This window comes from Mya arenaria, chromosome 13, assembly GCF_026914265.1.
Source record: "Mya arenaria isolate MELC-2E11 chromosome 13, ASM2691426v1".
In the NCBI taxonomy this organism is placed as follows: Eukaryota; Metazoa; Mollusca; class Bivalvia; order Myida; family Myidae; genus Mya; species Mya arenaria.
In genome coordinates this window covers 10853152-10869030 of record NC_069134.1, presented here as the reverse complement: position 1 = coordinate 10869030, position 15879 = coordinate 10853152, and the positions used below count along the sequence as shown (strand labels likewise).

General features: G+C 36.9%; 1 protein-coding gene across 2 annotated transcripts in view; it reads right to left on the bottom strand.

Moving 5' to 3' along the window:
- Positions 1-1386: 1386 nt before the first annotated feature.
- Positions 1387-15879, bottom strand: part of LOC128213470 (pikachurin-like) — a 36463-nt gene continuing 21970 nt past the window's right edge. For both annotated transcript variants that reach the window (XM_052919194.1, XM_052919195.1), the window contains exons 4-14: positions 15309-15510; positions 14914-15058; positions 14449-14641; positions 13430-13555; positions 11901-12138; positions 11454-11682; positions 6774-6954; positions 6207-6285; positions 5352-5582; positions 4993-5096; positions 1387-4695 (exon numbers count right to left, since the gene is read on the bottom strand). In XM_052919194.1, the coding sequence (XP_052775154.1) occupies positions 4547-4695; positions 4993-5096; positions 5352-5582; positions 6207-6285; positions 6774-6954; positions 11454-11682; positions 11901-12138; positions 13430-13555; positions 14449-14641; positions 14914-15058; positions 15309-15510 (1877 nt within the window). In that variant the 3' untranslated portion in view covers positions 1387-4546. The remainder of the gene's footprint in view (positions 4696-4992; positions 5097-5351; positions 5583-6206; positions 6286-6773; positions 6955-11453; positions 11683-11900; positions 12139-13429; positions 13556-14448; positions 14642-14913; positions 15059-15308; positions 15511-15879) is intronic.

Below are 15879 nucleotides of genomic sequence, written 5' to 3'. Positions count from 1 at the left end.
AACAACTATTAAAATGTAAGTTCACCAGAAAAAAAAGACTCCAGAATGTGCACATGGCCAGAATGTGCACATGGTTTTAAAATTTCAATCTGATTGATCAACAGATGGATGGAAAATTTCAACAAAAAAAGGCTATGCAATCGACCTGGTTTTTGTATAATGCTCATTAATAATATGGCAAAGTTTTAACCACATGATCATATGTGCCAATTTAATATCATCAATATACGATAAAAAAATACATGACCAATTAAGGAACCTTGTCGGTGTCTAAATGGCTCAGATCTGTCCGGAAGAGGCTATTCAACTAAGGAAGACATGTATTTCCTTTTGTTTGTCTGACATAAGCAATTGCATTAGTAAAACTATAGGAATATAACAATACATTACAACATATTATCTTCTTTATACTTGGTCCTCAATCTTGGCAGGGAGGCTAGTCATGACGAGATGATGACCCCTATTGATTTTGAGGTCTGTATGCTAAAGGTCAAGGTGACCTTGGACACAAAAAGCTTGTCTGATTGATAACTGGAGTAGGAGTGTGTGCAACTAAGGTCCTCAAACTTGGAAGGGAGGTTGGTCAAGACAAGCCTATGACCCTTTTGATTTTGAGGTCAGTAGATTGAAAGTCAAGGCGGTGGTTACATTGAAAACAAAAAGTTAGTCCAATTGACAACAAGAGTATAAGCAAGGTTGGTCATGACCAGCAGATGACCCGTAGTCCCGTAATGTATTTGAGGCCAGTAGATCAAATGTCATGGCTGTGGTGATCTTTAACACATAAAGCTAATTTTACTAGAGTATGCTTAGGGCTCCAGTCTTTAATCTTTGTAAGGAGAGTGGTCATGACTTGCAGATGACCTCTCTTGATTTTGAGGTGAGTACGTCAAAATTCAGGGCAACAGTGACCTTGAACACAAAAAAATGAAATAAAGAGAATGTTGACCTTCAATCCTCAAACTAGATCAAGAGGTTGGTCATGAATTTAATAACCCCAGAGATATTTATGCAAAATGATAAATTGGCTGCCATTAGGGGGCATATATTTTTTACAAATATCTCTTAAGTATAATAATGACCGACAAGACCCAATCAGGGGCATTTGTCACTTGACAGTGGCAGCTGTTGATTAATTATTGTGGTAAAAAATCAATGTCTCATGGCTGATGAATTTTTTTTTTGGAGAATTCTGCCCAGAACAATGATCAGTGTGTTATGTTGGAAAAAAACATTAGCTGATGAACTGATTCAAAGTGTTGGTATGAAACTGAAAGTATTCATAAAATACTCAACACCTGACGGAACCTATCCTTTCCTTCCGCGCCTTAGTATTTTGCTTTTGGCAAACATTCAAAGATTTTAACAAACAGAAGGAGACAATGCTCATGTTTTATATCTTTAATACTAATAATTTAAGTACAGGGTATTTCAAATGTAAGAACTTACAAAACTCAATAGAAATTAACACATTCAGTCTGAACAAAGATCAAACACAAAGATACAGGTCCACCATCTTAATGTTCAATTGAATATAAAGCCTTCTATGTAATATGTAAAGCTCTAAAATGTATATTAATTAAAAAATGAAATTGGTTTGAAAAAAAAAAATCATAAAAACTGAAAATGGTATTAGTTTTCAATTAAATAAGTATCAATTGAAGCCAATTGTGTCAAGGCAGGTCATAGGTAGGCAAGGGCTTTAATGGCAAGCTTAAGTAAATATCACAGCACTGATCCAGCAAGGAAATAAGATGTCTAATTAAACAAGAGGCCCAAGAGGGCCTATGCTCTACTGGCATGGCTCTTGTGGTCATTTTCAATCCAGAGCATGTACGTTTGAGTAATAAGCAACAAATATATAGTTCACTTTTTGTGTTTGGGTTAGCTGAAAACGCTGCACATTCAACACCTGAGGACAGAAAGCGTTGTAAGCAGGTTAGTTGCCAAGGGGCATAATTTCAAATATTTTGCTAGACGGTCATCATATGATGCTCCACAACAAATATCAAAGGTATGGGCCTTGTGGTTTGAAACAAAAAGATTTTAAAAAATATTTCTTAAATAATTCTCTAGGAAAATTGTGACACCCAGGGCAGTGCCAGTTTTTACCCAAGGAGCATAATTTGAACAAACATGGTAGTGGACCACTGAATAAAGCCTTGTTCAAAATAGCAAGGATCTGCATAGCTGTTTCAGACAAAAAGGTTTTTAACATTTCCTTATTTAAGTATACCAAACCTGTGAACCCGTGGGCGTGGCCAGTAATGACCCCAGGGGCATAATTTGAACAAACATTCACAAGCAATTGTGACTTTACATGTAAACTTGGCTAAAAATAGACTTCCCTCATGTAGACTTGGCTAAAAATAGACTTAGCTAAAAATAGCATTTTTACTGTACCGAACTGAGTTCTAATGGATATCTAAATACTGTACAAGTTTCATCAAGATACAATAAAAACTGAAGACTGTCTCATGTTCAAAAGCAATTGTTTACGAACGAACGCATTTTTTATACTTTCAAAGCCCATAATCTAGGCATGCATGGGCGGTTCTGGCTGTTTTTTTTAAAGGAACCGAGCTCTAATGGATATCTAGATACTGTACAAGTTTCATCGAGATACAATCAAAACTGAAGACTGTATCGTGTTCACAAGCAATTGTTTACAGACGCACAGACGCACATACTACGTACACATTACCATCGGCCTATGGCCAGTAGAGCTAAAAATCAATCTGATTAAAGTGCACATCTTTACTACAGCAAGATCTGACTCCAAGCTGTTGAAATCTATTTATAAATATTTTGGATTTCTAAAATTTCTATTTTTAGCTCAGCCATGAAGCAGGTATGTACAACTGAACCTCTGTGTTCATTTGGAATTAATTCCTTTGTGAAAATGGAACAAAGGTGCCACCAACTTTGCAGAATTTTTTAATAATACACAAATTTACTGACAGTTGTTTTAATTATTTATTTCAAAAAGTATAATTGACAATCAACAGTGACTGACAATGTGATTTGAGTCTACACCACCAAATTCTTTTTGAACTTGGGGTCAATATAGACTAAATTCAATTTCCTTGCTGATACAAAGCTATACTATGTAGGCCTCTGATTGGCTAACAGAAGATTACCTCCTATGGGTCAACCTTAGATCCTAATGGCAAGGTGTCTATTAAAATATAACTTTAATGAAATTTATATAGAACATGATCATACAATTTTTAAAATTTAGATTGCACTAGGAAAATTACATTTACTGAATGACAAACTTTTTAGGAACTTATTTACGTAAGACAGGGAAAGTAACTGTTGCAAGACAGGGCAACAATCCGTCTTAAAAGATCTAACATGAGAAATAAAAATCAAATAAAAGGACAAATATATCATTAACATGTTAATACAATATGGCACAAAAATCCTTTAGGCAATGGCTTAAAAATGGACAAAGAAATGGACACAAACCACATTAACATATGATTTTCTATGTGTATTTACAATGATGTTTTTACTATTTGAAAAACGGGAAACAAAAGCCCGAAAGAACAGACAAGACAAACAAACATTCAAGTTCTGACGCAGAATTATTGCCATTATCTGTAGCTAATAATATGTGTATATTAAGAATACAAGGATATATGATTAAGAACATGAATTATTTCATGGATATCTGTAAATTATTCTTCAAAATTAAAGCAATTAATTCTTAATTCTTATAATTTTCCAAATCGGGACATGATTCTTAGGGACATTAATAAATTAACATCTAGGGACAACTAAGCATGAATAAATACCTACAATGAAAAATAATACAATAAATAAGTCACAAAAATGTCAGCAAGAAAGTTATCATTACATTTGTCTTCAAAATCATTACATTAATTGATAACTTGTACATGAAAGCCATTTTAAGAATGTGACAAACCAGATTAATAAATGGAACCACCCCTATCACAACAATCACAACTTCTAGGCAATTCTGGTATTGATTGGGAAATGAGATTTGGAATTTTATACCTATCAATGATGAATTCCATCAAAATTGAGACATACATGTATATCCTGCTTAACAATATATTTTCATTAAAATGGCCTAGACATCAAAGATCAAAAATGGATCGTAATCTTAATTCAATATTAACTCCTACATGTTACATCTGAGGTATATTTTAAAGAAATAACCGAGCATGATTTGAAATCTTGAAATCATGTAACACAGTTAACCACCAATATAACCAGAGGTGGTGTCAATATTTATAATCTAAACATTTTTGAATGATATTTAACTTAACATCTAAGTATGTTAAAATAAACACTTAAACATTTTGCTGTCCATGACTAGTTGTGGGTACACAAGTACAAAATTTTAAGATGGCAAAAACGAATAACATGAGAACTAGACTGGTTTATAACCAAACATAAAGCTAGGCATCACTGGTTATTTATAAACTGGATATATCCGTTAGTGTCTTTTCACCCTAACACTGTAATTGCAATTCAAACTGTATAATGTTATTAAATACTAATATCAACCAGATCTTCATTTGCAAGGTATAACATCTCTGCCACTATCTGCGGCTGACAGGAGTTTTAGCTGAAAGTTTTCACTCAGTGTCATATCTTTGATGCAACCCTCAAATCCTGATGTGAACTTCTTCAAGGTCAATCCTCCTGTATTTGGCATGCCACCTGAAAAAGAACAAGATAATTTAATGAAAATTAAGACAACAATTAAAAGAAATTAATGTTTAATAATAAATTGGTCACAATATTTCGAATTCTAATACTCTCCCATCATTTTGTTAACAGCCTGCATTTCACTTTCCTTCCATATAAATAAAAGCTTTAACATTTAAACATCAACAGAAATGGAGTTGAAACAGGTAAATTGGCAAGTATCATTAATGGAAACTCCCTAATGATGGCATTACCAGTATGTAAGTCATGCACACAGGTGAAAAAAATGTCTAATAATATCTACCATACCTATGTAGAGTATTTTGTTTGTGTTCAGCATGGTGTAACTGCCCCTGGAGCTTCCCTCTACCACCTCCTGGCCGTCGATGGACAGAAAACCATCCTGCTGGTCCCTAAACATAGAAACCAAGTCATATATAAAAAAAAATTATAACATCAGTTTGGATTCAAGTTAAAAAGAATGTCAGCATTATTTATGTATACCTCAAGTATGTTTTCGGTTGCATAAATGCTAGTACAAGCACTGGGAATGGACATAAAATTGATGTGGTCAACATATGCCCGAGCAGTAAGGAAAGCAGCGCACTTTAAGTGTACGGAAGATTGCTGGCTTGACAAACGTAAGGAAATGATGAAAAGTAAATAACCTTTGAGCATGTATATGGTGCCACTGTCCATCAAACAGTGCAGAATTGTTGTACGAGATGACCGCCTCCCCACTTCCCAGATTGTAGCGGAACTCTAGAGCCTCATTCTTGAAGCCCAGGGCCACATAGTCGCTATTGGGCTCCATAATATCCTGTCCACTCCAGAAGAACACACCACTAGGGGACTTTGGCTTGATGGAGAATTTGATGTCAATTTTGTCGCCGCCAACTCTGGAATACACATGTACAAACACTATAATAACAATAAAAACAAACATTAAAATAAGTTACAGTCGAAATTCGTTGGCTCGATATCTCATGGCTCAATATCCTCGTTGGCTCGAACCAGATTAAAAGAACCGATTTTGTTTAACTCTTTGTTCATATAAAATTCGATCGGATAGCTCGATATCTTGAGGGTCGATATTTCTCCACACTCGAAGTCATTTTCACGGTCCCAAGTAAAAATTTCACACTTTGTTTTGTTTGCTTGGGTCGATGTCATTTTCGCGGGTTCAGGTAAGAACCTCACACCTTGATTTGTTTGGTTGGCTTCATTTAGCACAAGGCGTTAATCGAAAAAAATTACTTGAATTTATTATAATTATTATCAGATTTGAATGACTTAACAGTTTGAATAAACATGCCATCACTTTAAGTTCTTTCTCTAATTGTTATCCATGTATAAATTTCAATGCATTCTGATATAACTTATAAGCTATGTTTTTGTTACCCACTGTTTAAAATTGCTTGTTTGTTGTTTTCGCATAATTTTTATATACGATATATTGATGCAACAGTAATTGTATTTATGGTAATTCTCTTAAAATTTCTTTTATTGTCACATTATGATACCTTTTTGCAATGTCAGATTTCGTGTACTTCAAGTAACTGCTTTCAGAAAACATCAGGCTTTCTGTACTCATACTGACTTCTGAAAAGACATCATACAGTACTGATATAGTAGGGTATATACATCATACAGTACTGATATAGTAGGGTATATACATCATACAGTACTGATATAGTAGGGTATATACATCATACAGTACTGATATAGTAGGGTATATACATCATACAGTACTGATATAGTAGGGTATATACATCATACAGTACTGATATAGTAGGGTATATACATCATACAGTACTGATATAGTAGGGTATATACATCATACAGTACTGATATAGTAGGGTATATACATCATACAGTACTGATATAGTAGGGTATATACTTGGCTGAAAACATATTTAGAGTCACCAATCATAATATTCACTCTTAGCACTCACATTATACTAACATCTGTTAAGTTTAAAATCATTTCTATTTTTTCATATTGCCATTTCATACATTTACAAGATAACAACCATATCATTAAATCTGAGCAAAAATAAAAATCATTAAATCATAATCTCATGGTTTACTTTTATGGCAGCTGCCCCCTGTATAGCCGATCCCACAGTTACATGAGTACACATCCCCGTGCGGCATACACTCTCCGCTATTCAAACACGGCTGGCCTACACATGGGTGTACACAACTCTCCACATTCACGCCGGATACTGCATGCTTCACTAGAGGGATGTGCTTCTTGTTGATTGTCAACTGAATTGGAAAATTCTTTGAATTGATTTTGGTGCTAACCTTATAAAAATATTATCTATATTTAAATCATGCAATCTCTCAAGTCTGAAAGGTACAGGTCTATCAAGTCTGAAAGGTACACGTCTATCAAGTCTGAAAGGTAAAGCTCTGTCAAGTCTGAAAGATACACGTCTATCAAGTCTGAAAGGTACAGATCTATCAAGTCTGAAAGGTAAAGTTCTGTCAAGTCTGAAAGGTACAGGTCTGTCAAGTCTGAACAGTAAAGCTCTGTCAAGTTTGAAAGGTACAGGTCTGCCTAGTCTGAAAGGTACAGATCTGTCAAGTCTGAAAGGTACAGGTCTATCAAGTCTGAAAGGTACAGGTCTATCAAGTTTGAAAGGTACAGGTCTATCAAGTTTGAAAGGTACAGGTCTGCCTAGTCTGAAAGGTACAGGTCTGTCAAGTCTGAAAGGTACAGGTCTATCAAGTCTGAAAGGTACAGGTCTGTCAAGTCTGAAAGGTACAGGTCTATCAAGTTTGAAAGGTACAGGTCTATCAAGTTTGAAAGGTACAGGTCTGCCTAGTCTGAAAGGTACAGGTCTATCAAGTTTGAAAGGTACAGGTCTATCAAGTTTGAAAGGTACAGGTCTGCCTAGTCTGAAAGGTACAGGTCTATCAAGTTTGAAAGGTACAGGTCTATCAAGTTTGAAAGGTACATGTCTGCCAAGTCTGAAAGGTACAGGTCTGTCAAGTTTGAAAGGTACAGGTCTATCAAATTTGAAAGGTACAGGTCTATCAAGTTTGAAAGGTACAGGTCTATCAAGCCTGAAAGGTACAGGTCTATCAAGTTTGAAAGGTACAGGTCTATCAAGTCTGAAAGGTAAAGCTCTGTCAAGTCTGAAAGGTACAGGTCTATCAAGTCTGAAAGGTACAGGTCTATCAAGTTTGAAAAGTACAGGTCTATCAAGTCTGAAAGGTACAGGTCTATCAAGTTTGAAAGGTACAGGTCTATCAAGTTTGAAAGGTACAGGTCTGCCTAGTCTGAAAGGTACAGGTCTATCAAGTTTGAAAGGTACAGGTCTATCAAGTTTGAAAGGTACAGGTCTGCCTAGTCTGAAAGGTACAGGTCTATCAAGTTTGAAAGGTACAGGTCTATCAAGTTTGAAAGGTACATGTCTGCCAAGTCTGAAAGGTACAGGTCTGTCAAGTCTGAAAGGTACAGGTCTGTCAAGTCTGAAAGGTAAAGGTCTGTCAAGTCTGAAAGGTACAGGTCTGTCAAGTCTGAAAGGTACAGGTCTATAAAGTCTGAAAGGTACAGGTCTATCAAGTCTGAAAGGTACATGTCTATCAAGTCTGAAAGGTAAAGTCTGAAAGGTAAAGCTCTGCCAAGTCTGACAGGTACAGGTCTGCCTAGTCTGAAAGGTACAGGTCTGTCAAGTCTGAAAGGTAAAGCTCTGTCAAGTCTGAAAGGTACAGGTCTGTCAAGTTTGAAAGGTACAGGTCTGTCAAGTCTGAAAGATACATGTCTATCAAGTCTGAAAGGTACAGGTCTGTCAAGTCTGAAAGGTACAGGTCTATCAAGTCTGAAAGGTACAGGTCTGTCAAGTCTGAAAGGTACAGTCTGTCAAGTCTGAAAGGTAAAGCTCTGTCAAGTCTGAAAGGTACAGGTCTGCCAAGTCTGAAAGGTACAGGTCTATCAAGTCTGAAAGGTACAGGTCTATCAAGTCTAAAAGGTACAGGTCTGCCTAGTCTGAAAGGTACAGGTCTGTCAAGTCTGAAAGGTACAGGTCTATCAAGTCTGAAAGGTACAGGTTTGCCTAGTCTGAAAGGTACACGTCTATCAAGTCTGAAAGGTACACGTCTATCAAGTCTGAAAGGTACACGTCTATCAAGTCTGAAAGGTACAGGTCTGTCAAGTCTGAAAGGTACAGGTCTGCCAAGTCTGAAAGGTACATGTCTATCAAGTCTGAAAGGTACAGGTCTGCCAAGTCTGAAAGGTACAGGTCTGTCAAGTTTGAAAGGTACAGGTCTATCAAGTCTGAAAGGTACAGGTCTATCAAGTTTGAAAGGTACAGGTCTATCAAGCCTGAAAGGTACAGGTCTATCAAGTTTGAAAGGTACAGGTCTATCAAGTCTGAAAGGTAAAGCTCTGTCAAGTCTGAAAGGTACAGGTCTATCAAGTCTGAAAGGTACAGGTCTATCAAGTTTGAAAAGTACAGGTCTATCAAGTCTGAAAGGTACAGGTCTATCAAGTTTGAAAGGTACAGGTCTATCAAGTTAGAAAGGTACTGGTCTGCCTAGTCTGAAAGGTACAGGTCTTATCAAGTTTGAAAGGTACAGGTCTGCCTAGTCTGAAAGGTACAGTTCTGTCAAGTCTGAAACGTACAGGTCTATCAAGTCTGAAAGGTACAGGTCTGCCTAGTCTGAAAGGTACAGGTCTATCAAGTCTGAAAGGTAAAGCTCTGTCAAGTCTGAAAGGTACAGGTCTGTCAAGTCTGAAAGGTACATGTCTATCAGGTCTGAAAGGTACAGGTCTGTCAAGTCTGAAAGGTACAGGTCTATCAAGTCTGAAAGGTACAGGTCTATCAAGTCTGAAAGGTAAAGCTCTGTCAAGTCTGAAAGGTAAAGCTCTGTCAAGTCTGAAAGGTACAGGTCTGTCAGGTCTGAAAGGTACAGGTCTGTCAAGTTTGAAAGGTACAGGTCTATCAAGTCTGAAAGGTACAGGTCTGTCAAGTCTGAAAGGTAAAGGTCTGTCAAGTCTGAAAGGTACAGGTCTGTCAAGCCTGAAAGGTACAGGTCTATCAAGTCTGAAAGGTACAGGTCTATCAAGTCTGAAAGGTACATGTCTATCAAGTCTGAAAGGTAAAGTCTGAAAGGTAAAGCTCTGCCAAGTCTGACAGGTACAGGTCTGCCTAGTCTGAAAGGTACAGGTCTGTCAAGTCTGAAAGGTAAAGCTCTGTCAAGTCTGAAAGGTACAGGTCTGTCAAGTCTGAAGGTACAGGTCTATTAAGTCTGAAAGATACACATCTATCAAGTCTGAAAGGTTAAGCTCTGTCAAGTCTGAAAGGTTAAGCTCTGTCAAGTCTGAAAGGTACAGGTCTGTCAAGTCTGAAAGATACATGTCTATCAAGTCTGAAAGGTACAGGTCTGTCAAGTCTGAAAGGTGCAGGTCTATCAAGTCTGAAAGGTACAGGTCTGTCAAGTCTGAAAGGTACAGTCTGTCAAGTCTGAAAGGTAAAGCTCTGTCAAGTCTGAAAGGTACAGGTCTGCCAAGTCTGAAAGGTACAGGTCTATCAAGTCTGAAAGGTACAGGTCTATCAAGTCTGAAAGGTACAGGTCTGCCTAGTCTGAAAGGTACAGGTCTGTCAAGTCTGAAAGGTACAGGTCTATCAAGTCTGAAAGGTACAGGTCTGCCTAGTCTGAAAGGTACAGGTCTGTCAAGTCTGAAAGGTACGGGTGTATCAAGTCTGAAAGGTACAGGTTTGCCTAGTCTGAAAGGTACAGGTCTGCCATGTCTGAAAGGTACACGTCTATCAAGTCTGAAAGGTACACGTCTATCAAGTCTGAAAGGTACAGGTCTGTCAAGTCTGAAAGGTACAGGTCTGCCAAGTCTGAAAGGTACACGTCTATCAAGTCTGAAAGGTACAGGTCTATCAAGTTTGAAAGGTACAGGTCTATCAAGTCTGAAAGGTACAGGTCTGCCTAGTCTGAAAGGTACAGGTCTGCCAAGTCTGAAAGGTACAGGTCTATCAAGTCTGAAAGGTACAGGTCTATCAAGTTTGAAAGGTACAGGTCTATCAAGTCTGAAAGGTACAGGTCTATCAAGTCTGAAAGGTACAGGTCTGCCTAGTCTGAAAGGTACAGGTCTGCCAAGTCTGAAAGGTACACATCTATCAAGTCTGAAAGGTACACGTCTATCAAGTCTGAAAGGTACAGGTCTGTCAAGTCTGAAAGGTACAGGTCTATCAAGTTTGAAAGGTACAGGTCTATCAAGTCTGAAAGGTACAGGTCTATCAAGTCTGAAAGGTACAGGTCTATCAAGTCTGAAAGGTACAGGTCTATCAAGTCTGAAAGGTACAGGTCTATCAAGTCTGAAAGGTACAGGTCTGCCTAGTCTGAAAGGTACCAGTCTGTCAAGTCTGAAAGGTACAGGTCTGCCAAGTCTGAAAGGTACAGGTCTGCCAAATCAATTAACCACTTTTATAGAATGAAACACACATAAAATACCTATTCAGCTAGTGTGTGTTTCACAAACTGTTATACGAAGGTTTTGGGAATGTTTTTTTCCATTCAAATGTTATATTAAATCGAATGGAGCATCATTTCTGATTTTGCATGGTAAACCTTATCCAAATTAACTTTTTTAAGGCTAAATATCTATTTGCTCCAATTTTCATTGAAAATAATAACTAAATGTTACATTTGTTGGTTCTACAGTAAGTGGGACAAACCATATAACTTATCAACATAAGGTAGCCATAGCAGATGATAAAGAAGGGTTATTATTAACTAGACGTTACCTTCTGTATACAACCATCAAATCCCCTGGAGACGTTGGCAGCACCTGAAGTCTCATCAAAGTTCCTGTGGCCTCCGATATACATGGGCTGGGTGACAGTCAACTGGGTGAATGCCCCGTGGGATTGCCCGTGAGAAACTACTTGCCCATCAACCTCCAGGATACCCTCCATGCCTGTCCGCGAAAAACGAACCCAGTGCCACTTGTTCAGCTGAATGGGCTTTGCTGACCTGCATTATATTGGAGGCACACAGCTTTTTTTATTATCAACTTGCATGTTTAATGCTTGAACTGAATAATTCATATTCTTGCTAATTCATTCAACATTTTTTACTGTTAACTTTTGTAAAGAAAACACATTTCATTATCCTACTTTATGTTCTGTAACTCAAAAGCATTACTAATTAAAAATGATTGTAACTGTCTTGAACAAGTCACAATCTCCAACCTGATGATGGCAGGTCCAGTTCCAAGGTCAAATCTGTACTCCAGGTAACCATTGTGGATGGCCAGAGATATAAAGTCCCCTGACCGGTCCAACTTGTAGCCATTATACAGCACCAGACCATCTGGTTTGCTGGCCTTAAGGACAACCTCCACCTCAATAAACAGGAGAGCTGACCTGCCCAGGCCTGGTAACTCAATGTACGAGTGACTCTGAAATTCTGGGATGTGTACGTCCACGACTAAAAAGAGAATATGGAAAACCGAGTTACAGTGATATATGTCTCTGAGGCGTAAAGTTAGGGCAGGTTAACGACCATTAAATTATATTTTGTTAAGTATAACAAGACCAATTTTAGGTAATTTCCATAATTAGAGAGCAAGAACTAGTGACTCAAGCATTATGGCCAGTTATCTAACTTGTACAAGATATTATGCCCATACACATTATGCCCATACACATTCTGACCAAATTTGATGATGATTGAACAAATGCTTATATAATTTTTTTTTATCATAAATGCTGTTCATACGGCATCTAGTTCTGTGAATGGAAGTATAAAAAGTTTTATTTAAGCATCTCATATAAGACCTTGGCTTTTTAAAACATCTTTACATATTAGATCAAAAGATATTAATAATAAGCCATGATTTCAGTTGTAAATTCCATTTTTTTATATTGATTTCATTACCGAGACATTTATTCAAAGAGTACAAGCAAATCAATAAAATAAATATGATTTACTTGATTTTTTATGTCTGTTATACTTTTTTTTGGTTTTAAGTTTCAATAAACAAAGAAAGAATTCTGCTTCACGACTAATAAATTCCAATATCTGTCACAAATTTCATACCAAGAAACCATTATACATTCTTATTACAGTAAAATAAAACAGAATTATTGAATAGCCCATAAAACAAAGTTTATTTCTGACATACAGTCCATGAATCCCCCATCCAACCATGTTAAGAAAATTTATGTATAAAAAAAAACATATTTACTAAATGCATCTTACCAGTGTTTCTGTGTTATTGAATTTCAAACATTCATTAGGGAATATGTTTTTGCTGAACAATGATTTACAAATGTATGGTATTTCCAGAGAAGAATGTCCTTCGAGTATCGTTTGTTCAAACATTGATAAAGCAGACTAATGTTCCATGTTCTAGATTGGAACAGGATTGTAAGTTATATGATAATGACTCTGATACATTTAATATCGTAAATTTGCATAAAAAAATTATGCTGACATCAAACATCATGTAAAATGTTTTCATGCCTTTATTTTTTTTATATTAATTACCATCAAACAATCTATTTCAATCTGATTATGGATTTTACAGTTCTATAAATTTTCATAGAATATTTGACCTAATTTTATAATAACGAGTATTCAATCAAATTTTACAACATGTGCTCAGAGCATCAAGATCATGTAACCAATTTAAACATTTGTTTGTTTACAAATTAAATCTGGATTCCGATGAACAGCACAACACACTGTAGTTGGTAGCACAAGGGTGTTTACTCACTATGCTGGCAGTTCTCTCCCCCAGTTCCGAGGGGACAGAGGCAGATATGGGTGTCGGCAGAATTGACACGACACTGTCCACTGTGTTCACACACCACATCCTCACACACGCCCTCACTGCACTCTCCTGTAGAAAACAAGGACAATTACTCTGTATACACGGAAAAACCAGCAGAAGTCAAATCATGATAAACTTGATACCATTCTATATTGCCATGGCAGTTTCATAATCTAAAAAAGGTCAGCTTCGAGAATGTTCTCAAATCAAAACTAAAATTAAGTCCATATGACAAGGATGCCCCCACTTGCCTCAAGTGACAAGGGAAATGCTCACAGGAGTTCTTATTTATTTCCAATCAAATTGAAAGTCATGAAGCTCCATCCACTTTTACATGTTAATAGTACTGTTACTTCCATCAAATGCAAGGAAAATTATTCAAAAATGCCAATTTTTGCTAATTGAAGGGCCATAACTCTCTCCTAACTATGTGCAGTACTGTTGCAAACAAAATCCCAAGTGCACAACTTATTCACCCCAACAACATGACCCTAAGGTTGCATGACTCTAGGTAATATAGTTTTTTTGAGTTTTGAATGACATAAGTTTGAAAATGCCAATTTTTTGTTATTTGAAGGGTCATAACTCTCCCCTTACTATGTGCAGCTGCAAACAAAACCCAATGTGCACATTCTTCATCCCCTAAACAACAATCCCCTAAGGTTTTCAAACTCTACGTCAAAAAGTTTTCCCCTGACACAGGTTAACATAAAACTGACTTTATGCATACGTGTGTGCGGACGGACGCACGCAAAGATGGACAAGGGCAAATCTATATGCCCCCTCCCCCCCCCCCCCTCAAAAGTGGGGACATAAAAATCAAAATACTAAGCATGCTGAAAGCAACTTTAAGAAATGAAAAAAGTAAAAATCATCTTTCTTTTTTTTAAAGCTTTCAAATCCCAGACAAAACAATTGTGAAACAGTTTCAAAAGAACTTTTGGATATCACCACACTCTCACCAATGTTTACTCCAAACTGTGCATCTCCCACCAAATCTGCTTTCCTAAGGTCATACTTGTAACCATTGACAACAACCTGTTCCACACACCCAGTGAACCCCTGGGTCATCCCGACCTTGCCTTTCACCAAATCCAGGTTGTCATAGCCACCTAGATACATGTTCAGACGCAGGGTCAACCTCGAGTACGAACCCTGGAGACAGATATAAGGTCCATTCATTATCACAAGATACTTTGCATTAAATCTGAGATACTTAAATTAACTTATAAACATGGTATACTTTTAAAAATTGAATCCATATTCTCCGATTATTTTAGTCTTTGCCGGAAAAAAAGGATCAGTATTCTTTAGTAAAAGAAGTGTAAGAGGCATGAAGTGTTTACAAAGTTTATTAAAAGTAAATGTTAAAGTAGGCTAACAACTTATTTCTGTACAAGAACATGAATAACCAATCCAATCTCTACCTCGGATGACCCTGACACAGGCTGGTCATTGTTCAGCCACAGTGAGGCGTGGGTCTCCTCCCGACTGACCCTGACTGTGTTCCAAGTATCCATGGCAACCCTGCTGGTCGAGCGCACCACGCCCACTCCTGTGCCACAGTCATACCTAAGGAAAATATAAACAAATGGCAGGCTATATACCACTTAAAGTGCTTTATTACAAATGATTCCTAACATACAGTTCTAAATATTACAAACAACCTAAAATAAAGTATTTTGGTGCATACTTTGAACTATCAGACTGAAGTAAAACCCAAATTGTTTGTTCAATACTATTCTCAAAAAAAGTTAAACTGGTCAGTTTGAAGAGAAAAGTTGTACAAATAAACACAACAGTGACGAAAAATTGTCTCTACCTGAATTCCAAATATCCATTGACCAGGGTCAAAGAAAAGAAATCTGACCGGGCATCCTCAAACTCTGCACTAAAGAAGAGCAGCCCAGAGAGGGACAGGGGCCTGAACTCCAGCAAGAGATCCAACTGCTTGTACCCAGTCTTCAGTACAGGAAGGGCCATGTAGCTGTTTCCATAGAACTTAGGGAACCGGACCTCAACGTCTGAAATGTATAAATAATTTACATATTGAGAAACTGTGTGCTGAAAAACATGAAGCAATGAAAATCTTGTAATGTCTTATAACAAAAATCTGGCTAATGTACTTCACTATGTATTATTTTGATCACATGACAAGAGAAAGACTTATTATAATAGTTGAAAAGCTACAAAAATATTTGAAATCAGACAGTTTAATTCTACGATAAGAACAAATCAAAGACTATGGTTTGAAGTTTCATACAATCATAATGAGAGGTTTGAAAGACAAACAGATACTGTTCCATGTTTTTCACATCACATTCTCTTAATGTAAGGTTCCATAAAGACATCTCTGACAAGCCAGAAACCTTATAATAATCTTAACATAACAG